This window comes from Lontra canadensis, unplaced genomic scaffold (assembly GCF_010015895.1).
Source record: "Lontra canadensis isolate GAN:19392208 unplaced genomic scaffold, GSC_riverotter_1.0 scaffold4, whole genome shotgun sequence".
Taxonomy (NCBI): Eukaryota; Metazoa; Chordata; class Mammalia; order Carnivora; family Mustelidae; genus Lontra; species Lontra canadensis.
In genome coordinates this window covers 18,397,308-18,422,682 of record NW_022630998.1, presented here as the reverse complement: position 1 = coordinate 18,422,682, position 25,375 = coordinate 18,397,308, and the positions used below count along the sequence as shown (strand labels likewise).

Below are 25,375 nucleotides of genomic sequence, written 5' to 3'. Positions count from 1 at the left end.
GGGAGCCTACTTCCCCCGCCCCTCACCACCTGCCTGCCTCTCTGACTACTTGTTACCTCTGTCAAATAAATAAATAAAATCTTTAAAAAAAAAAAAGAGGTTGATTTTGACTTATATAAATTTTCTTTAAATGTTTGAAAACTTCCACATTGTAAGATTGGAAATACATAACTAAGCTTTTCCCTTTAATAAAAACATAAATGGTATTTTAAAATGTAAAAGAACCGAGAGACTTAAATAAGAAAAACAAACCTTTTTGACACTGAAATTCCAAGTCTAGAATTTGTTTCAAGTACATAATTGGAGGTGTGCTTGGTGGCACAAGGATCTTTATCACTGAGTTTGTAATAATCACAAACTAGGAGAGAAACACATGTAGAGCAGTAATGAATTGAAGTTATGATACAGATAGAGTAACCAAGGCATCTTTAACACCATGCTTCAAAGAACTTTAATGCCTGAGAAGTGTTTATGTTAGATTAAATGTCTTTTTTTCATCAGAAGGAAAAGAATAGAAAACAGCCTCAGATAATAGAAGAATAATGGAAGAGGCCTTAGACCTTAAAGAGAGGAGTATTTTACATGTGAGCCTTTTTTCTTTGGAACCTCTCAGAGATACTTCCAGAACAAGGCTGCTGCTGTGTGTGTACATGGGTGCGTGTATGCACGTGTGTGTGTGTGCACATGTGCATGATTAAATAGAATTGAATCTCTTAGATATGAACAGAGTAAGGATTTAAGTAAGACAGCTTAGAGGGCAAGGATTCTCTCTTTTTTTTTTTTTTTTAAAGATTTTATTTATTTATTTGAGAGACAGAGAGAGAGCCTGAGAGGGGAGAAGGTAAGGGGGAAAAGCAGACTCCCCATGGAGCTGGGAGCCCAGTGCGGGACTCGATCCGAGGACTCCAGGATCACGACCTGAGCCGAAGGTGGTCACTTAACCAACTGAGCCACCCAGGCACCCAGAGGGCAAGGATTCTTAACTACTTTTAGTTCATAGTCCCTTGGGAATCTGATGAAAACTGATCTTTTCCTCTGAGAAGTACTCATATGTATGAATATAAAAAACACCCCTAAAATGTGGCATACAGTTTAAAGACATTTAGACATACACGCCATCGTCACCCCTGCAAGGGCAATCTTCGTGAGCAGGTATTTTTAGGAGGTACCATCTGATAATATTTTCCCATTTGGCTTGTTGTTGATGCATGTAATTCCCTTGTTAGCAGCTCACATAACTTTGAGTTAAACGTTGCCTTTCCCTGGCTTTGCTTTTAAATTATGGGTATTCCTAGGAGAGAGAAAGTATTAATTACTAACATCTTAGTGAGGAGTAGTTTGACAAGAGAAGAGAATTATGTAGCACAATTTTTCTGTCGATTGGTTATGGTAGTTGAGAAGTAGAGAGCGTTTGATAATAATAGCTAACACAAATATAGCCATTACACACACACACACACACACACACACACACCCTCTTACAATAATCCCATTCTCCTGATGAGGAAGTTGAGGCAAAACTTGATTAAATAAGGTATTTAATACCAAGGTCACACAGGTATTTGGTAGTGAAGTTCAGAAGTGATTCAGTTTACAGAGTCTGTGCTTTTAACTAGTATCTGATAGTATTCATAAAATTACTTATTTTAAGAATTCGATGTAAGACCAACACCAAAAAACTTTCTTACTACTGTTGTCAATTTTTGTAACTCTTCTTTCTGTCTTTCTCCTTGGGTTGTGCCTTCTTTCCACTCAAGAAGTTCGTAAAGTAATATTAAGTCATTCCACAGGAATAAAAGGCACAGCATAGGGAATAGAGTCCCTGACACTGTAATGGCATTGTGTGGTGACAGATGGGATCTGCACTCGTGGTGGACCTAACATAAGGAACAGAGAAGTGAAATCACTATGTTGTACACCTGAAACAAATGTAACAGTGTGTGTCAGGGGTGCCTGGGTGGCTCAGTGGGTTAAAGCCTCTGCCTTCAGCTCAGGTCATGATTCCAGGGTCCTGGGATCGAGCCCTGCATCAGGCTCTCTACTCAGCGGAGCCTGCTTCCCCCTCTTTTTCTGCCTGCCTCTCTGCCTACTTTTGATCTCTGTCTGTCAAATAAATAATAAATAAAATCTTTAAAAAAGGAAAGAGTAAATTATTGCAGTTCCCAGGAATCTGAAATGTAAGAAAGGATAGGGACTGCCATTCCCTCTCTGGGGGGGGGGGGTATGAAGTGCAACAGGGAGGGAAACTGAGTCACAGCAGATTCAGAGTCAGAAGGATAGCATTTGGCTCCTTGTCAGGGCAGCCCCCTCGGGACTAGAAAGACTTGAGTTGACTGGGAGATGATGAATGGGTATTGACTCATGAGAATATAGCCAAACACAGTGAGTGCAACTACTTTAGTGTGTGTTATTAAGACCGCTATGCACAAGGCATTTCATTCAGTCAGTGAAATTCTATGCAAGGAGTTAATGCCAAGATTTATTCTTTAAGACTTTTTTATCAGTGTTTCCCAGGGGCTAACATATCCTGTTTATTGCATTGCATTTGTGGTAGCATACTACATTTCTTTTGGTAATAAAGGCAACCTCTTCTTATTTGTACACTATTTACAACCATGGTATAAAGGAACATTTGTAGATAAAAGTCAAGCTTTATAATTGCTAGTGTTGGGGAATCTGCCTACCCTTTTGAAAGGCAGTCATTTCCCAGATACTGTTTTCCAATTTAGCATGTGTTTTCATGTGGAAACACAATACTTCTTGTCACTTTATAGGGTAACTATTAAGTAATAGAACTGATTTGCTAACAAATATGTCAAAACAGATATTTTAATGAGAGTGTTTATCCTAAGAACTAGTACATTTCATCAAGTCTAAGAAACCACTAATCTAAAAATGCCCTGATTAGAAAATGCTAAAAAAGGAAATAAAACCGTCACTTAATCTCTGACCCCATCTTTCTTATACTGACCTTTTTATTGAAGTGTAATTGGTATACAGTGTTTTACTAGTTTCAGGTGACAGATAATATGATTCAACAATTCTGTATATTATTCAGTTCTCATCATGGTAAGTGTACCCTTCAATTCCTGTCCCCTCACCCTCCCTCCAGTGATTTTAAGAAGTATCCATTTGCAAGAGGTATGAAAAAGGGAAGAAATTGGTGGCCTCATTCAATAAGATGAAATCCAGTGGTAACCTGAAAATTTATATAGTTAAGATGTTTTCCATTGTTCAAACAGTGCTGAAACTAATTCCACTTTTATATTCAGGGCACAGAAGAATTTCATCTCTTCCTCAGTGGTACCCCCCCCCAACTAAAATCAATCAGTATCATCCAGTTCAATAGCCTTCTCATAATTACCACATGTGAATCTGATGAACTTTTGGGAGTTTCAGAAACTGAAGTCTCCATTTAGAGGATAAATGTTTGTTTTGCATCTAGGATAATCGAATAATGTGTTGCAGTTTCTGATAACAGTTCAATGAACAGATATTCAAAAATATCTTGAGAAATGATTTGAGTATGTCAGCAGCCACATTGAACCTTTGAGAGTTTCAATATTCTTTTAATGCAAAAGTTCTTGTGTATCTGTGGGCTCAAAAATTTGTCACATAAAATATTTGATCTGTTACTTATAGACCATTGTAAGCTAGAGAATCCCCTAACCTGCTAATTAGGGGCTCCTCAGGGAATATTTGCTACCACTTTTTATTTTTTTTTAAAGATTTTATTTATTTATTTGACAGAGAGCACAAGTAGGCAGAGAGGCAGGCAGAGAGGCAGGGGGTGGGGAGCAGGCTCCCTGCTGAGCAGAGAGCCCGATGTGGGGCTAGATCCCAGGACGCTGGGATCATGGCCTAAGCCAAAGGTAGAGGCTTTAACCCACTGAACCACCCAGGTGCCCTTTGCTACCATTTTGATAGAAAAGTAGACCAGCTCCATTTTCCTGCATTTTTAAAAAGATTTTATTTATTTATTTATTAGAGAGTGAGCGAGCATGAGTTGAGGGCAGAGGTCAAAGGGAGAGGGAGAAGCAGACTCCCCGCTGTGCAAGGAGCCCCATGTGGAGCTCCTTCCCAGGACCTCTAGACCATGACCTGAGCCGAGGGCAGATGCTTAACCAGCTGAGCCACGCAGGTGCCCCACTTTCCTGCACTGTGGGTGGAGAAGAGAATCACTGAATTTGTGGCTGCAGAAACTCTGACCAACTCTAGGGCAGGAACTCTAGGGGCAGGACACGGAGGTCTTGCAACATCGGTAGCTTTTATCATTACTGGAAATCTCTGAGGATGGGCCTTTAAAAACCAACTTGTGCCTTTATTCATACCCAACCCCTCACTCTTACTTGGGATTTATCAAGCTTCTTGGATTGGTGGGTTCATCAAATGTGGAAATGTATTGGCCATTGTTTCTTCATATATTTTGGGTTGTCTCTGTGCCTTTCCTCGTCTTTGGAGGCTGCAGTTATACCGATATTAGCTGCTTCAAGTTGTCCCACAGCTCACTGACTCTCTGTTCCCTATCCCCTGGTCTTTACTTGCTGTTGCATTTTGGGTAGTTTCTGTTGCTGTGCATCCACATTCTCTAACCTTTTCTTTTGCAATAGTTCATCAGTTCTTCATCCCAGTGTATTTTTCATCTCAGATATTGCATTTTTTTATCTTTACAAGTTTGATTTGAGTGGTTTTTAAGAAAATATCTTTTATGTTTCTCCTTAACTTACTTTTGAAAAAGTTTCCAATCTTGAAATAATTAGATTCCCAGGAATTTGCAAAGATAGTATGGAGAGGTTCGCCTGGACCCTTCATACAGTTTTCCCATTGGTTACATGTTATGTAATCATAGTACATTGTCAAAACTAGGAAACTGACACTGGAACAACATATGTATGTAAGTTCTGTGCCATTTTGTTACATGTATGGATTTGTGTAGCCAGCACTGCAATCAAGATACTATGCTTTTTTGAACATTATATTTTCCTACCTATGAAAAATAAAGTTTTATGTTTCTGCTTCTATGCATGCCTTATAATTTTTTATTAGAGGTCAGACAGATGTGAATTTCATCTTGTTGATGCTTGTTAGTTGCCCTGTTGCCTTAAGTTTGCTTGAGTTATGTTGTGGGACACAGTTAAGTTACCTGGAAATAGTTGAATCCTTTGAGGTTTGCTTTTAAGCTTTGTGTGGCTGGACCCAAGCAGCCTTTAGAGCAGGACTAACTTGTCCTTCTACGGACTCTACCGATGATTCTGACTGCTGCAAGCACACTCTATTCCTGGTCTCTGGGTTATACCTCTGCTCCTTCTGGTGTTCTTGACCCAGGCTTCGGGTTTCTTCCCAGACACATGCATGCAGACCCCTGGGGCTCTCTCTCTTGCTGCTCTCTTCTTTCTGGTGCTTTCTCTGTGGACCCCCTAAGGCCCCTTGGTCTTTGGAACTACAGGCTCTACCTCCTCAACCCATAGAGATCGATGGCTTCTGCCTGGGTTCCTCCTCCACGTTCCATGTTTTCCATGTTCATGCAGCCTGGAAACTTCTCCAGGCAGGAAGCTGGGGCCATCCTAGGGTTGCCTTCACTCGTTTCCTGGTCAGGGAACATCCAGTGCTGCCTGGTGTCCCATGTCTGAAACCACTGTTTCATATTATTCTCCGGGAGTTCTTTAGTTGTTCAGGGTAGGAACAAAAAAGGATCCTCCTTTTGGGATCTGGATTTCCTTATATTTTTAAGTCCCCATTTCCTTATGTACAGACTTCATAAGTATAACTTGGACTTGAAAGGAGCATGTGGCCCAGCTTACAAACTTAAGTCCCTTCCTTTAATCTGAAGGTGTTTGAGCACAGTTTTGAAGGTGGGTTGTTAGGTGTTTCTCATTCTTAAGCCTGGTCACTGACTTAACTCATTTGTTGAGGTACTAATGAGTTGTACTGCTTTCCAGGTAGTCTGCCACTACTTCAATGTGCAACAAAACTATTGAAATCATCTCTGCAGTATCTTGACGTCTGACACCTTCGGGTGCCTCAAAAGGGTCCTTGCAGCCCTCAGGAAACACACTGAGGTCATGTCTGTTCCTGCCAATTTTTTGACCCTGCATCACCCCCCCCACACACATACACACACACAGGACCTGTGTGACAATGCCAGCAGCTGTCCACCTCTTCTTTGGCATCTGATGCCAGGCCCGCAGGACCTGCTCCTGGGACTCTAGCAGGCCTCACTCAAGAGAGAGGGTTTCCAGCATTCACCCTGTAAGTAGCTCCCGGGGACCCCCTTTAGCCAGCATTTAGTGAGTAATCATGCTACGTCTGGCTGTGGGCCAGGTGCCTCACATTTATACCTTCATGTAATCCCCAGAGAACACACGGGCCTAGGAGTATGACATGTTCCCACCAGTTGGTGTCCCTGGGTAGGGTACTCAGAAGGGTATCATCTCTGTATTGAAAAAAGAAAAACTAGTCCTATTTTGAAGGCTGCTTTCATGCAAACTAACAATGCTTGAAAGCGAACTGCAAGAGGATCAAACTGTTCCCAAATAACTCACTGGTGTCCATTGGCCAGTCCTAAGAAAAAAATTACCTTTTTCTAACGAAAGAAAATATTTTTTTTCCTGATTATATAATTAAAAGCTCATGGAAAATTCTCAGCAGGCACTAAGATTCCTCATGAGATAAAACTAGGCCTATTGGGATTCCTGTTGGAAAGACCAGCCTCTTCCATTCCTACTTGATCAAGAATTTTGGGTCTCTCTAGAGCAGGGATTTGCAACTTGTGGGCCATTTCTCATCTCCTTTGATCCTCACAGTCTTCTGTCTTAGGTGTGGGTACAGTTTCTTTTTTCAGATGAGAAAAATAGTGCTTACAAATGTGCATACACTATGGTGAGTGCTGTGAAGTGTGTAAACCTGGCGATTCACAGACCTGTACCCCTGGGGCTAATAATACATTATATGTTAATTAAAAAAAAAAAAAAGAAAGAAATGTGTTTACACATGCCCATGGTCTCAGTGGGCATTTGGTGGAGCCAGGATTCTGGTCACGCAAATCAAAAGATAGAGCCTTTACTCTAGGGAAGCTGACACCTTTCTTTGTGGTCATTAAGTCTCAGGACAACATGAGGCTTCCCTAGGGGCCTTTCTTGAGATTCTGGGAGATGGTGACACAGCCACTCTTTGCCTGGTCTTGGAACATTGGGAATGCTTTGGAAACAGTTTTTTGAGACTTGAGTTCTGACTCATTTAATAAAAAATCTGTATCATGAACTGTGGCAGACATGGAAAAACGGTATATAATTCATCCTTTTCCTACCTTTCTACCCATGCTGTTAGAAGTGATCTAATCTGTGTATTCACTGAACTCAAGCATGGCATGCCTCTTTTGCGGGTCTCTTGGCTGGCAGATGCTGAACCACTTTCAGAGGTAGGAGAGGCTGCTTAAAGGACGTGTGGATTCCTAGTCGATGGAAATGACCTATGGACACTCACCACTGCCCAGGAGATCACACATGCTCTGTCAGTCATTCCGACTGAGGCCTGCGGCCTGCTCCGTCAACTACAAGGAGGGAATGACTCAGCTAGGCCTGTCACCTGATGGTAGGGATAAGGGGCAGTCTCTTCCAGATCACTTCATTTCTATAAAACTTAAGTTAAATGAAGAAGTGCTCGTAAACATCACAAGGGCTAGGATTGGTTGGCAAGGAAAAAATCTTCCTGATGGCCCTTTAGTCTATGGATTTATGGACATGAAAAAAAATAATGTGACTCAAAATTTGGGTCATTATAGTCTTGGCATCCTCATTTAATGTCTTAATCTTTCAGAGACTGGAGTAAATCTGTGTGTTGGGAAATGCAGAGTCATAGCCAGATGAGCTTGTGGTGAGAGTTTCTTTTCTTTTTTTTTTTTTTTAAGATTTTATTTATTTATTTGACAGACAGAGATCACAAGTAAGCAGAGAGGCAGGCAGAGAGAGAGGAGGAAGCAGGCTCCCCGGCGAGCAGAGAACCCGATGCAGGGCTCGATCCCAGGACGCTGGGATCATGACCTGAACCGAAGGCAGAGGCTTTAACCCACTGAGCCACCCAGGCGCCCTGTGGTGAGAGTTTCTTACTATGAGTGGGTGAATTCTCTTCTTTCTGAGGGTGGATCCAGCCTTATCACTATTAGTGGATATGCAGACCTAACCAGTTAGGACTGGTGCCCAGGCCAGAGTAGGATATCTAAGGGCCACTGCTGATGATAAGGGGATGGGGGCACGAGGGTAAAAAAGATGCCTGCATGACTAACACAAAGTGACATGAAGCCCAGGGACTTTGAGAATTTTCAGCTGGAGATCAGGGAGGACTCATAAGGGCTAGATGGTCACCAGAGAAGATCAGGAAGCAAGCTCAATCTAGAGGAAACTGATGATCTCAAACATACCCGACTCTAGGGCCTTCCTAACCTTGCATTCCTTTAGCTTAAATATCTTCACCCAGCATCTTGTTTCATCTCTTATCATACATGCCTAGACCCACCCTGCTTCACCTACACTAACTTTTTTTCTGTTTTCCTTAGGGCCTTTGTGCATGTGAGTCTGTCCATCTAGAATGCCTCCCCTCCCCCATCCCATAGCTTTACGATTGGGTTATGTGTAGTCGGGTCTCCATCAAATGTCGTTTCTTTGTGTACCCCGTCTGGAGCTAGCCTCCGCCAGCCACTCTCTGTTCCATGACCCTGTTTCATTGCCTTGACAGCACGCATCACTCTCAGAAATCATCTTGTTTTTGTGAAGTGCACAGTGAGGTTGAAATCAATGACTCCATTGCTGTATTCTTGTCTTTCTTAGGTCCGCCCCCTTACACCAAATCCATGCATATGCTATGGCTGTCAGAAGCTATTTGTTCATATACTTTATATTTTGAAAAGAGACTCATGATTTGGATTTGGTTTAGGCCATCCCCTCCTTTCACCAACTCCTGTACCACAGTCACGATTCTAGCTTTTTCACAGCCTCTTTTATTTCTATCCCATTTATCCAAGACTTTTTCTTTCCTTGGCCAAGGGAAAAGACTTTATGTATGTATGTTTGGGAAAGACTTTAGTCAGCAAGTGATGCCTGGGAGCCTGGGACTCCTGCAGATGCCGCTGAGGCCTTTTGGGATACCCAGTTCATGAGGATATGTCCAGCCTGTCACTACAGTGACCTTCTGGTTTTAGTATATGTGCTGCCTAAGCGAGCACTACAGTGACCTTCCAGAAGTGCTCTGGGTGCAGTCAGCCATGGATATAGAAGGCTGAAACTCTGAGGACAGCAAGCTAAGTTTTGATTTTTCTGCTTCCTGAGGCAATATTTAACCTGAAGGAAAAGAAGGCTTCAGCCCAAGATTCCATGGAGGGAATTTTAAAAAAATACAAATCTTGCTAAATGTAAAAGAATTAAGCCAGATTGCTCTCAATTATATATTTTTAAAAAACAGTACTGTAGTGACAGACTTTTTTTTTTTTTAAGATTTTTTTACTTATTTATTTGACAGAGATCACAAGTAGGCAGAGAGGCAGGCAGAGAGAGAGAGGGAGAAGCAGGCTCCCTGCTGAGCAGAGAGCCTGACTTGGGGCTTGATCCCAGGACTCCGGGATCATGACCTGAGCAGAAGGCAGAGGCTTAACCCACTGAGCCATCCAGGCACCCTGACAGACAACTTTTTAATATCTATGTAACAGCAGTACTGTCCCTCCTATATTTAGTGCCTCTAGTACATCTTACACACATTTTAGCTTTTGGAGCATAATCTCGCCACTTGGCATTATAAAACTTTCTAGTTTGTAAGCTTGCCTCTCTGAAGTACAGATCTTCGTAAGAGATAGGCCTTGTTGAGAAAGAAGCTTTGTATTCTACTTTTCCTTTTCTCTGCCCTCCATTTATTGTTCTTTTATCAGTCGAAACAGCGTACTTATATAAGAAAATACAAAAAAGCACAAAGAAGGATATTTTTTTATTTTTATTTTTTTAAGATTTTATTTATTCATTTGACAGAGACACAGCGAGAGAGGGAACACAAGCATGGGAAGTGGGAGAGGGAGAAGCAGACACCTTGCTGAGCAGGGAGCCCAATGTGGGGCTCGATCCCAGACCCTGAGATAATGACCTGGGCTGAAGGCAGACACTTAACCACTGAGCCACTCAGGCACCCCAAGAAGAATATTTTTATTAAAATCGCTCTTAACTGCACCATCAGAAGATAACCTCATATGAACTTCAGTGATCATACTGTCCATACTATTTTATAAGCTGATTTTTCTTTATGTAAAATATGCATAATATGTTTTCATTTAATGAAATGTTCTTCCAAGCATGATTTTTAGTGACCGCATGGTACTTCATCCCGTAGATGTCCATAACACAACCTGCTATCGTGGGAGGCAGTCCAGACAGGAAAGAGTATAGGGTCTGAAGCAGACATGCTATTTTTTTTTTTACCAGTTGTGGCAATGGCCACGTTATGTACTCATCCCATTCCTCAGTCTCCTTACCCATAAAATGAGGATAACAATAGTACCAGCAATGTATTGATTCCTGTAACGATTAAGTTATGACACATGGTACACATCTTACTTAAAACACTTAGAGTGCATACAATAATGCTCTAAATAGATACTCTTACTAAAGCATTGTTACTGTTATTATATCGTAGCATCGTATTATTCTGATAGAATCATTGTCTGGCACATGGTAAGTGGTCAGTAAACATTCATTATTATTACCTATATTGTGTTCGGCTTTTTTGTGTTCCAGCTGAGAAATGAGAAGAAGAGAGCCAGAGTTGAACAGCAATTACTAGTGATCATACTGTGATGAATATCTTTGAAGAAAAAAGGCTTTTGCTCTCTCTCTTCTTATTTCCTTGAGATCAATTTTTAGAAATAGAATTACATCTTTGATGCTTACTGCTAAATCACCCACCTGGAGATTGTACTAAACGCAGCTCTCTCCAGCACTGTAAGAGGGATGTTGTTTCCAGACGTGCTCCATGGAGGAAATGGCAACTGCCCATGTGAGGAGTTTTGCAGTTCTCCAGAAGCACTAATTATTGAGCAATTGGGATTTGGTCAACTTCCTCTTCCTTTTCAGTGCTTATATGTCCTTCAGGCAAAGATATGAAAAAATCTTAAAACATATTTATTTTTGTGTGTGCTTATTGGCATATTAAGTCTGAAGGTTGCTTGAGAAGATATTTGTATTGATATGAAAATTTGCCTTGTCTACATTGGTAGGTCAGTTCTCCCGTTGAAACTAATACTTTTTTATTTTTAAGAAAAAAACAACAAGCCTTGAGAGCAGTCAGCCTTCCAGAACCCATGCTGGTGGAACAGCCCCGGCCACCAAGGTCAGTCATTTCCTTTTTTTTTTTTCTTAAGATTTTATTTATTTATTTGAGAGAGAGAGAGCACAACTAAGGGGAGAGGCAGAGGGAAAGGGAGAAGCAGGCTTCCCTGCAGAGCAGGGTAAGCCTGATACGGGACTCCATCCTAGAACTCCAGGATCATGACCTGAGCCAAAGGCAGTAGCCTAACCAACTGAGCCACCCAGGCTCCCAACGTCAGTCATTTCTTGAAGGTGAAAAGACTCCTAGTCTTCAGGTCAATAAGTTTTGAACAAAATATCATTTCTATGCTGGGGGGGAGGGGAGGAATGTAATTTCTTAATAATGATTTGAGTGATTTAAAACCTAGTAAAACCATTTATGCTTTAATTTTTCTTGTTATACTGTAAGTGTTCAATCAGCATTATTATCATAATACCTATAAATAATATTGGACTTTGGCATATACTGGGAGTAGAAATATAGTGCTTTCACCTCTTCAGAAAATAATTTAGATTCTCTTCGTGCACATTAGCCACACCAGGCTCTCTGCTAAATGCTCTATGTAATTGTCTTATTAATCTCCTCACAGTGTTGTAGTTGTTATTCCTTTATACCTGAGGAAACCAGGGCTCTGGGAGGTTAAGCATCCTTGACAAGATTGCAAAGCCAGTAGGATCGAGGTAGGGTTCAAACGCAGGTTTCCTGTTCATACAGGGTCCTCTACACTGCTGGACTTGAGATGCCCTAACCGAGCATCTGTTAGTGTAATACAGCACTTGGGAGCTTTGCAACTTATAAAAATTACTGAAACAACATATTTCAAAGTAAAAAAAAATTTACAATTTTAGCTAGTAGTTTTCAGTCTTTAAAAATAGTTATGTGCGGCCCATTTCAACTTGTGGTCTTCCAGTATGTCTGAGATGATCAAAAACCTTAACTTACTTCAGGACTGTCTATACAACTATTTTAAATAAGCATTTTTCCTTTAAAACTGGTGGCTTTCCTATGGAGGTCTGCAGACTTTCTCATATAGGTTGTTTGCTCGGTTAAGAGTTTATATTTTAGTGCTTCTTGGAGCTCCTAAAGGTGCCCAAACCAAAGTCCAGCTGAGAAATGAGAAGAAGAGGGCCAGAGTTGAACAGACTTGGGGGCACTACAGCATCAGTTCTCAGTATGGGTCGGAGGTCTTCTTCATAGCCAAATAAACCTGACCTGCCTCTTTGCCACTTATTACTAGCAAGTTTACCTAGCCCCACTGAGCCTGAGTTTCCTCATTTGTAAAACAGGGATAGGACTTTTCTTGACATATCTGCCGAGAGACTGAAATAAAATAAAGATAATATATATATATAACTCTTAGCCCTGAGCCTGGCAGTTAGTAGGTGCTGGGAAAATGTATCTCTGCTGTGACTACTCTCGTTAGCCTCATACTGTTGTTTCGATGTCTGGAACTAACAAAGATTTTCCAACTATGTCCTGTCTTAAAGTACGTTTATTTAACTCATGCTTAAATTACGCCTCTAAAAAAAGAAGCCTCAATAGGAAACCCCAGCCCTATGAGATTTAGTGGATCATCTGCAGGTGATTTCCAAATTTTGGAATAATCTAAACTCTTGGGCAGGGTGGTGGTTAGTACATTATAGAAAATCACACCCGGTTTTCTCTTGGAAGTTAGCCATAAGAAGCAGTCAGTCCCTTTTCCTTTTTTTTTTTTTTTTAAACACACAAAGTTATCATCCAATCATTCTGCAGTTATAAAGAATTTTGACATCTCCCCCAAACCCTGCTCTGCCTCAGGAAGCTGAGGGAGGGGGCATAGCTGGAAGGTGGAGACATTTTAGCCACATGTTTAATGTTTGTTTAATGTCAAGCTTGACATTCCTTCCTTAAGTTCTAAAACATTGTCCCCTCCCTACCTACATTATTCTCTCTCCTGTTGCAATTTCTCAGTATAGATTCCTGATTTTCTTTGCTTCACCAGTTTCCTGAATATTAGTTTCCCTGGGGTTTGATTCTTAACTCCTTTCTATCTTGTTATCTTTAACATTTATAGAGTATTGGAAGAAAAAATATATATATATATATTTTCTTCATATATATATATACACACACACACACACACACATATATATATATAAACATATTATACTTGCTTATTTCTTCTTTTGATGCCTGATTGAAAGGGCTTCGACTAAGCATCCTGATCACTATGAAGATTTTATTTATATATTTGAGAGAGAGAGTGGGAGAGAATGACAGGGAGGAGGAGCAGAGGGAGAGAGAGAGAGACAATCTCAAGCAGACTCCCCACTGAGTATGAGCCTGACTTGAGGCCCAATCTCAGGACACTGAAATCATGACCTGAGCCTAAGTCAAGAGTTGGACACTTAATCAACGGAGCCATCACAGGTGCTCCAGCATGATCATCACTTTAAAGAAAAAGTCATTCCCATGCATTGTTGAGAAAAGCTGGGGGTAATAGCATTTGTGATCACTTGAAGCCTTTTATTATACAATTAATTCTTATAACACACACAGGCAACATCATATTACCCTGACACATGATGTGACAAAATAGTAGATATAATTGGCTGTGAAAATTCGTCTTGGTTTTCTTGACTCTTGACACAGTGAACTTAAAAGGTAAAATAAATGATAATTTTACCATTATAAAGAAAACTTCACAATCTGTCTGAGAAGTTAAACATCTCATTTCAAGCTATGCATAAGCTGTGTGATATAGAATGGTTACCATGTATTGCAGAACTGTTTTATGAGCATTCTCACAAAATGAGTAATTATGTGCGCAAATAATACCCCTTCTGCCATGCAGTTCTGGGCTTGGAAGACCCAAAGTGCTTAAGTGGCATAGGTCTTTCTAAGTCAAAATAATTATTGTAAGATGTTGAGGGCTTAATATTTGATTTTGATGAATTAATAATGAAGACTAATGAGGCTGCAGAAATGATTCATGTTTTTATTAATGCCAGCATGAAAAGAGTTGTGATCCATACGCAGTCATGAGATTGTGTTGTGGGCAGAGTTCTGAGGCCTACGTGTTGTAACCACTTCCTGTTCAGGCAGGGAAATCAAGGTTGAACTTCTGTTAGGAATGTGGCTGCAGAAGCTATTAACAATATGTCTGTTGGGGTGCCTGAGTGGCTCAGTCGGTTAAGCATCTGCTTTGGGCTCAGCTCATGATCCTGGGATCCTGGGATAGAGTCCCATGGCAGGCTCCCTGCTTGGCTGGGGGGAAGGGCTGCTTCTCCCTCTCCTCTCCGAGCATGCGCTCTCTCTCTCACATACATAAATATATATATTTTTTAAAATATTTTATTTATTTATTTGACAGAGAGAGATCACAAGTAGGCAGAAAGGCAGGCAGAGTGAGAGGGGGGAAGCAGGCTCACCGCTGAGCAGAGAGCCTGATGCGGGGCTCAATCCAAGGACCCCAGGATCATGACCTGAGCCAAAGGCAGAGGCTCTAACCCACTGAGCTACCCAGGTGCCCCTGGGATTCTGCTTTTCTAACGAGCTCCTCGTTTCTGTTGATCCTGCCGGCCCGGCAAGCACAGGTTGAGTGGCAAGGATGCTGAACTGTTCTTGATGGTGGGTCATTTAGACCACCTGTCCCTTAGATTACCTCAACCGTGATTGGAGAAACTGGCTTGAATACAGATTCTCAGGTTCCAAGCCAAGAATGCTGATTCAAGAGGGTAGGGTAAGGCCCAGGACTTTATATAGTTAATACCTACCCCTAGGTGTTTCAGATGCAGATGACCTGAGGACCACACTGGGAGAAAGGATGAACCTTAGGACTGGGGCAGCCAAAGCACGTCAAGAAGTAATAAAGTTCCTCTTCCTGTGTAAGAAAAGGTGCCTCTTTCTACATGAACGCAGGATAAGATTGAAAATTTTATTTCATAACACGTAATTACTCATCTGTACTCTTCAGGAGCACAGGATCACTCACCTTCTCCGAGGGAGATGTGCTACCTAACACTAGGGACTGTGGTACCCGGGACTTATCCCATTGGGGTGTGGCTCAAATAAGTCATGCTGTGCTGTTTGTCATAGGAGGAAGTGAATGTCTGAAACCCAAGCGAGCTGAAGTTTCGTTAAAAAAAAAAAAAAGGAAAGAAAATACTAACGATAAAAAAGAAATTTTTTAAAAAGTTTTATTTATTTTAGAGAGAGAGCTCGTGGAATGAAAGAGCACAAGCCCCAGGGGGGAGGGGGACAGAGGCAGAGGGAGAAGCAGGTCCCCATTGAGGAGGGAGCCCAATGTGGGGCTCAGTTCCAGACCCCAGGATCACCACCTGAGCTGAAGGCAGAGGCTTAACCAACAGAGCCACCCAGGTGCCCTTAGAAAAAGGAATTTCTAAGCTGTATTTTCATGGAGAATAATTTTAAGGACAAGGTCTTCTGTTCACAGAATTATAAAATATTAGGTTAGAAAGGGTCTTACTTCAACAGCTTTACTTAACAGAAAACAAAAAATTAAAACTAATGAGGTGACTGTGAGGAACACCTTGCAGAGGAAGTGGAGGGACCCCACCTGCTCTGTTTGCTGTGGGTACAACGCTGTGCAGAGGAGCTCTCTGCCTTTTTCATGCCAGCTGGTAGTCACCTCAGCCTTGGCTGGATGCAGCACTGAGTCATTGCTCAGCTGTCACTAGCTAGGCCTGAGGTCTCTGCTCCCCAATCACTGACCACCACCTCCTCTAGACACACCCTGGGCACAGTGTCCAGAATTTTTATTGTGACTAGTTTGCAGCTTTGGGAAGAGATGGCTTTCCATATTTCTTTTAAAATTTCATAACTCTTTTCTATGAACACGATCATTCTGTATTTAATTAATTGCCATTCTTCTAGAACAAAGAGCATTACCTTTTCATTCATTCATTTATGAATTTATATAGTAGTACAGACCTATGAATCCTTATTTTATTCCTTGGTTTTTAAATCCATTTTTCTGATTATTTTGATCGTTTTAATCACAATAATATATTATGTGCTATAATTTAGTAGAAGTTTGACTCTGTTAAACTGCTCTTTAAAATATCCATTATACTATTTGAGATGCATTATACTATTTGAGATGATCAGCAGGTTGAATCCCTGCTGATGGTCATTCTTAATTTGTTTTATAGTTTAAAAAAAGAGCTATTTGGAGCCATATATTTGTAAGAGTGCCCCTCTTGCCTCCCTTATTCTGGTGGAGTCACCGGGTGACAGCCGGGGCGCGGGAGACCTCTGCCATCAGCGGGCGCTGTGCGCACTGCGCGCGGCCCGCATCCCAGGCGGCCTTATTAATGAGTGAGCCGGCTTCCGGGAGGCCTGCCCGAGACGAGTGGGCAGAGCGGACGCCTCCCTCCGCAGACCCGCGCGGAGCTCCGGGGCGGCGCCGCGGTGGGAGGAGGGCGGGGAGCGGCGCGCGGCGCGTCCCGGGACCGCCCCGCCCCGTGCTCTCCGCGGGCTGAGGCTCTAAGCAGAAACCGCGGGGGCTGAGCCCAGCCAGGAATGCAAACCGCCTGAAAACCCAGCGGAAGTCTCTGGGCCGGGGGAGTGGGACGCAGAGTGAGTACTGATTTCGGCCGCTGTCCTCCGTTCCCAGGCGAGCGGTCTGAGCCGCCCCCTTCGCGCCCGGCCCTGCGCGTCGCACATTCGCACCCGGCTTCCTGGCTTGGACCTGCGTTCTTACTAGTTAGTCTCTTTACCCCGAAGATGCATTTCTTCCCAAATGGGCTCTAAGTTACATTGTGTTACTTGTCCACCTCTCTCCCTCCCTCCCTCCCTCCCTCCCTTCCTTCCACGGTAACACTGTGCTGGCTTTTCAGCTGTAATGTATCTGGTGACCGGACGCGCGCGGTTGGGTTACAAAACCAGGGATTTGTGTGACCTGGAAAAAACAGCAAAGAAGAAAAGCAGCAGCTCTATTTGGTTTGGCATTTTTAAGGTTAGGACTTACCGAGCCCCCCCCACCCGCCCCCCAGCCCTGCCCTCACTACTGTGCTGACCTCCGTTTTAGAAAGTGAGCTCACTCTGTATAACCTTTCCACGTACCTGATACATACTGGGTGTGGTGTGGCATATGTTGTAACATGTTTTGGTTCTTTTTCCTTGAACACAACCTGAGACTGTGGTCAGATAACATCCCTGAGAGGTACTTTGTCTTTCAAGAATGCAAGGTGTTTTCACAGAGATTTAAACAGTCTCGGCTGCACTTTTAGGGTCCCGGTGTTCCTCAGGAACAGGTAAGAGGCAAATTCTTTATTCCTATTTTACAGCTTGAGAAAACCAGGCAGAGTTTAGGAGAAACTTCCTTAAGGGGCAAGACCTTCAGTTCTCTGACTAGTCTTCTAGTAACCCACCTATCCATCAGAGGAACCAGAATGCTCAGTCAGCCACTCGGGAAAGTTTCTGCTGTACGAGGTGTGTTGTTGAGTGAAAACCTCTGCATTGCAGAGGTCAGTAAGGAGTGGCACCCGCTGTTCAAAGGGGGAAACTGTTTTCTAGTGAGTATCGAGTGTGTCTTCCTGATGTTTTGTTTGTGGGCAGTGAATTCAGCTTTTGCACACCGATTTTTCAGTATTTAAAAGGGTATTTGTTGCTGGGAATGTGGTGGGAAGGGAGTGATGTCGGGATTCTGGAAGACAGTATAGTATTAGTTACATTCAGCTAAATCATGCTGAAGCTGGAAAGGCTACATCTGCTGACTAATGGAGAAAGTGGCCAATAGCAATCAGGGTGGAGTGGGAATCCACGTATGCACAGCAAGGACCCTTGGTATCGATTATACAAAAGTGAGCTTTGCAGACTGCACGACAGTGTTTATGAAATAGCACATTCAAGTATAAATGTTAGCTGTGGCTCAGTTCACATGCTTTTAAAAAAGATTCCCAGTGCATGAGAAGAGTTGGTTATATAGAATTGGTGGTGAATTTAGTTCCTTGATTGTTCTCAAGGAATTGATCAAAGAATTGATCAAAGAAGGGTTCCTCTTGATCTTTTTTTCACTTGATAAAACCAGTCTTATTTTTCAATTCAAGAAATATCTATTGAGCACTTACTATGTAGAAATAACCATGGTAGATGCTGTGGGGAAACAAATATATGGATGCTGTATTCAAGGGATACAGTATAGCAAGAAGCTGGCATTCTAAGAACAGAAGTAACAGCTAATTGAGACGATGTAAACAAATGAGACTTTACTATGTGATAACTTTTCATGCCTTGGGAAAATATTTTATAGAGAGCTGTCAAATATGTCCTGAGAAACAATGCAGCGTGGTAGGTAAGAGGTCAGGCTCTTACTTTCTTAATCTGTAAAGGTATAAGAGTTTCTACCTCATGGCTGCATTATCATCACCTATTGTGAAGTACTCAGCTAACTTCTAAAATATAGTAGTTTTCACTAAATGTAGCAATAACTGTTACCACCCTATTCTGGAAAAGATGCTGATCTCTTCTTGTTCTGAAACCAATTATGGTTACTTTCTGATGATTTATTATTACTGCCTAGTGTAGGTAGGAGGGCACTAGGATAACATCACTTTGCTAACAGTAGGATTATGTGCAGATCTCCAATGGTATATGGACCAATGGACCAAAGTATATGGTCTTGTTCAGAAGTTAGCATGTCTTAAGAGATGTTGTAAAGTACCCTTAGAAATCAGAAATAATGGGTTTGAGCAATTATGGCTTTCCATGAATATAGTTTAGCTCACTCATTCTTTACCAGGGGAGGTAGCACCCTATTAAAAGTTATATTAAAATACATGAGCATGCTTTTGGTGATGCCCTAGCATTCACTGGGAACGCGACAGACCTGCATACTTAAGAATTGTCAGCCCAAATGCCAGGAAATACCCTGTTGAGAAACACTGAGTAGCTAACATTTTTTTTAAAAAAGGATTTTATTTATGCACTTGGTGGGGTGGTGGTTGGGGAGCAGATGAGAGGGAGAAGCAGGCTCTCTGCTGAGCAGGTGGCCTGCCACTGGGATAAGGGGCTCAATCCCAAGAACCTGGAATCATGACCAAAGCCCAAGGCAGATGCTCAGTGGTGACCAAGCCAAAGGCAAATGCTCAACCTGCTCAGACAACGAAGCCACATAGACACCCCTGACGTTTTTACATTTTTATTTATAATTTTAAAATATTTTTTATTTATTTATCTGACACAGAGAGAGAAATCACAATTAGGCAGAGTAGCAGGCAGAGAGAAGGGGAAGCAGGCTTCCTGCTGAGCAGAGAGCCTGATGCAGGGCTCGATCCCAGGACCCCGAGATCATGACCTGGGCCGAAGGCAGAGGCCTAACCCGCTGAGCCACCCAGGCGCCCCTAACGTTTTTATTTTAAAGGCTATTTACATAGAAAACATGAAGTGCGATTGTTTGTGAAAACCATTGTACTTTCCTAGTATGCAGATGATTCAGTATATCAGAAAAACTATAGGATTAAATATGTTCCTGTTATAAAGTCAGACACATTGGTGCTAAGACATACATTCCAGATTATCTAGTTTCCAAAATGAGGGCATTGTAAGGTATAATGAAAAAGAAGCTACAAAGAGAAATATGTAGACAGGAGAACATAGATTGTGGGTGTTTTATTTAAACTGGACCAACCAATTCAGCATTTGGGGAAAAGTAAATAGTTCCATCTAAGGAATGAAGATTTTAACTGTCATCTAAGCGAAGCGTCCTTAATTGAAGAGATTTGTTAAAGCACTCTAAAGGGAAGGTTATTGGTCTTCAGACAGAGAATGCAGGCCAATAAGGTAATTCCAGGCTAATCCGGAGCCCTGAGGCTTTCCCAATCCTTGCCCTAGTATGTGCTGCACCCCCTTGAAATTCTCTAAGATAGTTTTCATGATGTGTAGTCTGGAGAGTATGTGCATCAGATTCACCTGGGGTACTTATTTAAAAATGGAAATCTCCCAGGCTCTCCCTCAGATTTACCCAGTCAGAATCAAAGAGGAATCCATGCCTTAATGAACTCTTGAGATAAATTTGTACACCTGTAAAATCTGATAACCACCATTCTAAGAAGTAAGTTGGTCTCTCCAGAGCCTTTCTAGAAGTAGTCTTCCTCTGATGTTAGCAAGGCGGTACAATCTCAATGAATTTACTAAAAATTCTAGCTGTGCACGGGAGCTCAGACTTCTGAATCTTACTGAGGTTTCCTCATGAACTGCCTGGTTGGTGTTCATGACCCACAAGCAAGGGCCTAGACCAATTCCAATTCACTCAAAATTGCTGCAGGAGATGGAGGCCAGCTTTGGATTCTGTAAACTCTCTGGATTCTGTGCTGGGTTGAGGTCCCCCACACAAGTGATAGATGTATGAAGACCTAGACCAGACCTCAGAGCCCTGGGAGCTGCACTGAACAGAGCTGTTAGTGGAGGGGGCGGAGATCCCTGTGCCTACAGAGTAACCAGGGGCTCAGTCTGTGGCATAGGGTTTCTTTATTACCTATGCTAAGAGGGTGGCCAGAGGAAGGAGCGGGGAGTAGAATTATTTGTACATTTTTCAGCTACACGTGTTTTTTATATTTCCTCCTTATCATGAAAATAGAAAATTGTGTTTATATCCAGCATGGCAAATAAAATATTTTGCTATAACTCCATTCCTCTAGCTAGTCATCATCAGAATCCTGGAATGTAAATATTCTCATACCAATATGTAACAGTACTTTGCATGCTTTGACACGTGCATCTTTTCATGATATTTTATTTATGTATCAGAGGGCTTGGTGTACAGCAGGAAATTGAAACTGGTGGCCACGATTTTTATCTTCCAGGAGTCTTAACTTCTCTTTTATATTCACTATTTCTTTATTTATCTCTGTCTTTAATTTTTTTATGTCAAAATTTATACAGTATTTCTTCCGGGCTTCTTCCGTCAGAATTTGGACTAATATTTTTAGGCATGCACAATGTATTTTAAATGATTGAAAGCATTTAGATGGGGAATGTATGTTCTACTTGTTAACAAAGCCCATTACACTCTCTTCATACTGACTGGACAGACTCCTTGACATCACCTAGCACATATTTTTGTTTGAATTTTAGACCCCAGTCTACAAAGGTAGACACATACTGTTTCCTAAAAATTCACTTAGTCATTTGAAAATTGGATCCTTTTAATATGTATGTAAGTGTGTGTGTGTGTGTGTGTGTGTGTGTGTGTGTATACAAAAAAAAATGTGTATATCTACTTACAGCTGAGCTGCATACTGGATGTGTGCAGCATTAGGAGTTTTCCTATTGGTCCAGAAGACCTGCCTATAGCAGTACTGGGATTGGTGATGTCTGCTGCAAACTCTTGTCTTAGAGAGGAAGGTGATATAGGCATAATCACAAGGATCAAATGGCCCTGGGTTTTAGAATACACGGATTGGAGAGGACAGGTATCCTTGAGGTATTTAGGGCTGTCTTTTTAGGGAACATCTAAGCTCTTCATTAACTTGGGCTGGCATTATCAACACCAGAAATCTTCTTTTAAAAACTGCTTGGGAAGTATTTTTGCAAAATAATTTTGTGAATCTATCCTGGTATCTTCTGTAGTCTGTTTCGTTCTTCTGACCCAATGAAAGTATGAAGGGACAAAGTTTGCCACCAGGAAAAATGCCAGTGGATTATAGGTGGTAGAAAGCAGTTGGTTATTTCACTGACCTACTGTAATGCCATCTTGTTTTAAACTATTTAAAGCAGTGATTCAATATCAAGGAGTTTCAGAATCCCCTGAGAGGCTTACAGCTTTTCAGTCTACAGACCTTCTTCCCTCTTCCTCCCACCCTTTCCCTTTCACAGGCTTCTGAGTGTTCACTGTCTCCCATCCCCCCACCCCAACACTGTCTGGAAACACTGAGCTAAGGTGTTAAAGCTTGGCAAGTTACATGACCCAGTGGTCTGACATAACTTTGATTGCCAGCAAACATTATGCACATTTTTAGTACAAAATGTTTAAATTATTGCACATTCCTGTTTATTTTGCATAAAGTTTGAACAGTTCAAATTAGTGATTGTTTTTCCCTAGCAGTGTTATAAAACTAAAGTATCACTATGGCTAGTGCTATGAATTGTGTAAGACTGATGAATCACAGACCTGTACCCCTGAAACAAACAATATATGTTAATTTTTAAAAAAGTAAATGTGAATTTACCATGTGATCCAATAATACCACTCCTAGGTGGAAGAGAAATGAAATAGTATGTCTGCATAAAGACTTTAAAACAAAAAACAAAACAAAAAAAACCCTAAATTATGAATGATAATTTAGGGGTTTTTTTGTTTTGTTTTTTGTACTGTAAACTTGACTTTTACATCAGTCAAGTAATTAATCATTGTATGGGATTTTAGCCATAAAGTGTCTGTGTCACTAAGAAACATTGTACCCCCTTGCAGAATATTCAGAGATCCAAAAGGGAAGGTTAACTTCTTTTGGCTGTTGAGTTTGAGGCTTCTGTTGCCTTCAAGAATCTTTTAATTATTGCAGTGATTGGTACTGAATTATTCTCAAATAACGTTCTTGTGGTGAGACAGGCTTCCTACCTCACAAATAAGAATTATTTCCTTCTTTTGTCCTTCTAACAGTCATATTTGTATACTTCTTCAGATATTTCCAAAGATTGAATGTGATGAACAGTGATATACATATTTGCAATTAAAATCTTTGCACAATACCCAATTGGTTTCCAGTTGAAATGGTGATAAACCGCATCTTCTCTGTGTATGTATAACTTCTCCACATTCTCTTATAAATGAGCAAACTGAAGGCTTGTTTGCTTTTCAAAGTGGAGGGACAATCAACAGGAAATAAATAAAAGCTTAACAAAGAACATTCTAGCTAGTGCTGATAATCTGAAAATAATTCTAGAATGATCTGGGGGAGGGATTAGGTCCAGTAGCATGTATGTATCTCGAGGATCCATATATTTAAAAATAAACAGAAAGAGAAAGAAACCAACCATTTATTAATTTATCAAACAACTACTGTGCTAAGTAACTTACATAGGGTTTCATTTCATCCTCTTAAGAGTTACAAATTTTGTGGGGCACCTTGCTGTCCCAGTCAGAAGACCATGTGATTCTTGATTTGGGATCATGAGTTTGAGCCCCATATTGGGTATAGGGATTACTAAAAAGAATAAATTTTAAAAAATTTTAAAGAGTTGCTTGCATATTTTGCAACTAGGTAAGAGGGTATGAGGACATATTTATAAATGAGAAGACTAAGGCTCAGAGATTAATTTACCCTGGGTCACACAGATAGCAAGGTTTTATTTGATTCTAATGTTCTTTTCAGTAGGCTGGTCTTATAAGATCTTCCTCTCAGTAGTTTATACCTAGGGAGTTTAAATAACTGAGAGATGAATGTGTATCTAAATTCAAGAAAGCGCTAGAAATTTATATTGTGTTCTCTATTGTTATACTCAATATCTTAATACAGTTGGAATTCTCTGATGGCTGAGGTTTCCTGCTTGTGTGAAAGAGAGTATTGTACACTGGAATTAAAAAATAATAGTTTTGTTGACAGAGTTTCTTTAGACATTTAAGTAGGCAACAGAGAAGGGATAACTTAGCCATTTTTGAATACGAAATTTTTAAATTGAAGATTAGTACATAACTGAGAAGTCCCTTCTCATGTAGGAAATACAGAACTTTTTACTTAGGCAAGCAGCAATGTTCATCAACTCAAATGATCAATTTACATCAGTTTCAAAAGAATCTTACTTTAAAATCCATTCTTGTATTTCATGGAATTTTTTTCCTAGGGCAGAGTGGGAAAATGCAGTGAAAGGCACTGTTGTTATTATTCCTGTTTTATAGACAAGGCAACTGAGGGCAGAGCAGTTAAGGAATTTGCTCAAATTCATGCGACTGGTAGCAGAGCTGGCGTTCAAACTCAGAAGTCTGCCTACAGAGCCATTCTCCTAACCACTAAACAACACTACCTCTTTAATATTGGAAAAGATTAAACTTGCCGTCTGCAGACATTTGTGAATTTGTTTTGCTTATATGGTTTCTGGAATGACACTTGTTGTCATGTTACATTTTTATTTTGGTTATTTGAAAATCAGCTAGGACAAGGCAACTTTGTTACAATTCTTATTTTTAAGGCTTCTTATTAAGAACATGCATCAGTGGGAAGCTCAATGGTCCATAACAGGCCCATATCTCAGTTCTCACATGACTGGTTCTTCATAAACTCCCTCTCGTTTCCTGTTAGAGTCTGTCATCCTTGTAGAGATTGAGGTTGGAAGTTGGTTTTATAGCACAAGGACTTAGCAAAAGTTCTCATGTCCCCTCACTCTCCACTAGGTCTACAGCAAAGGAATGAATTTGAAAACCCAATGGAAGCCAAGCTGAAAGGCTCTGAGATGGTTGTTCAGCAGAGCTTATTTTTTTTTTTTAAAGATTTTATTTATTTATTTGACAGATCACAAGTAGGCAGAGAGGCAGGCAGAGAGAGAGAAGGGAGGAAGCAGGCTCCCCGCCAAGCAGAGAGCCTGATGCGGGGCTCGATCCCAGGACCCTGGGATCATGACCTGAGCTGAAGGCAGAGGCTTTAACCCACTGAGCCACCCAGGCGCCCCAGAGTATTTTTTTTTATATGTAATAATCATCCCATCAGTAATCATACATGCATTAGTGAGCACATAATCTTTTAGGATTTGTAAAAATCTGTGCTCCTACTACCAAGATTCCTGTTCCCATATTGCCTAGAATGTAGATCTAGAACATAGATTGAATCCAATTTCATAATGTCAAATAATAGTACCCTTTTTTCCTTAAGAAAGGTAAATAACATTTGTGCTTAACTTCTCAAGACAGTGGTCACCACAGAACATTCTTCTACCATGATGAGACTGAAGAAGGAGAAACTTTTGAGGCCGTTGGTATTAACATAATTTTTAAAAATCACTGATTTGAACTGATTTACCTTGTGCTAGGAGCCAAGCACTTTATAAACGTACCCTCATTTAACTGTACCGTTTTTATACCCATTTAACAAATTAAAAACTC

General features: G+C 41.1%; 1 protein-coding gene across 11 annotated transcripts in view; it reads left to right on the top strand.

The window, feature by feature from the left end:
- Positions 1-25,375, top strand: part of CAST (calpastatin) — a 111,258-nt gene that overhangs the window by 23,542 nt on the left and 62,341 nt on the right. For 9 of the 11 annotated variants that reach the window (XM_032846080.1, XM_032846028.1, XM_032846020.1 and 6 more), the window contains exon 3: positions 11,290-11,361. In XM_032846080.1, the coding sequence (XP_032701971.1) occupies positions 11,290-11,361 (72 nt within the window). Of the gene's footprint in view, positions 1-11,289; positions 11,362-16,784; positions 16,921-25,375 lie in introns of those variants that run through there. The other 2 variants (XM_032846063.1, XM_032846072.1) reach the window with 2 other exon arrangements.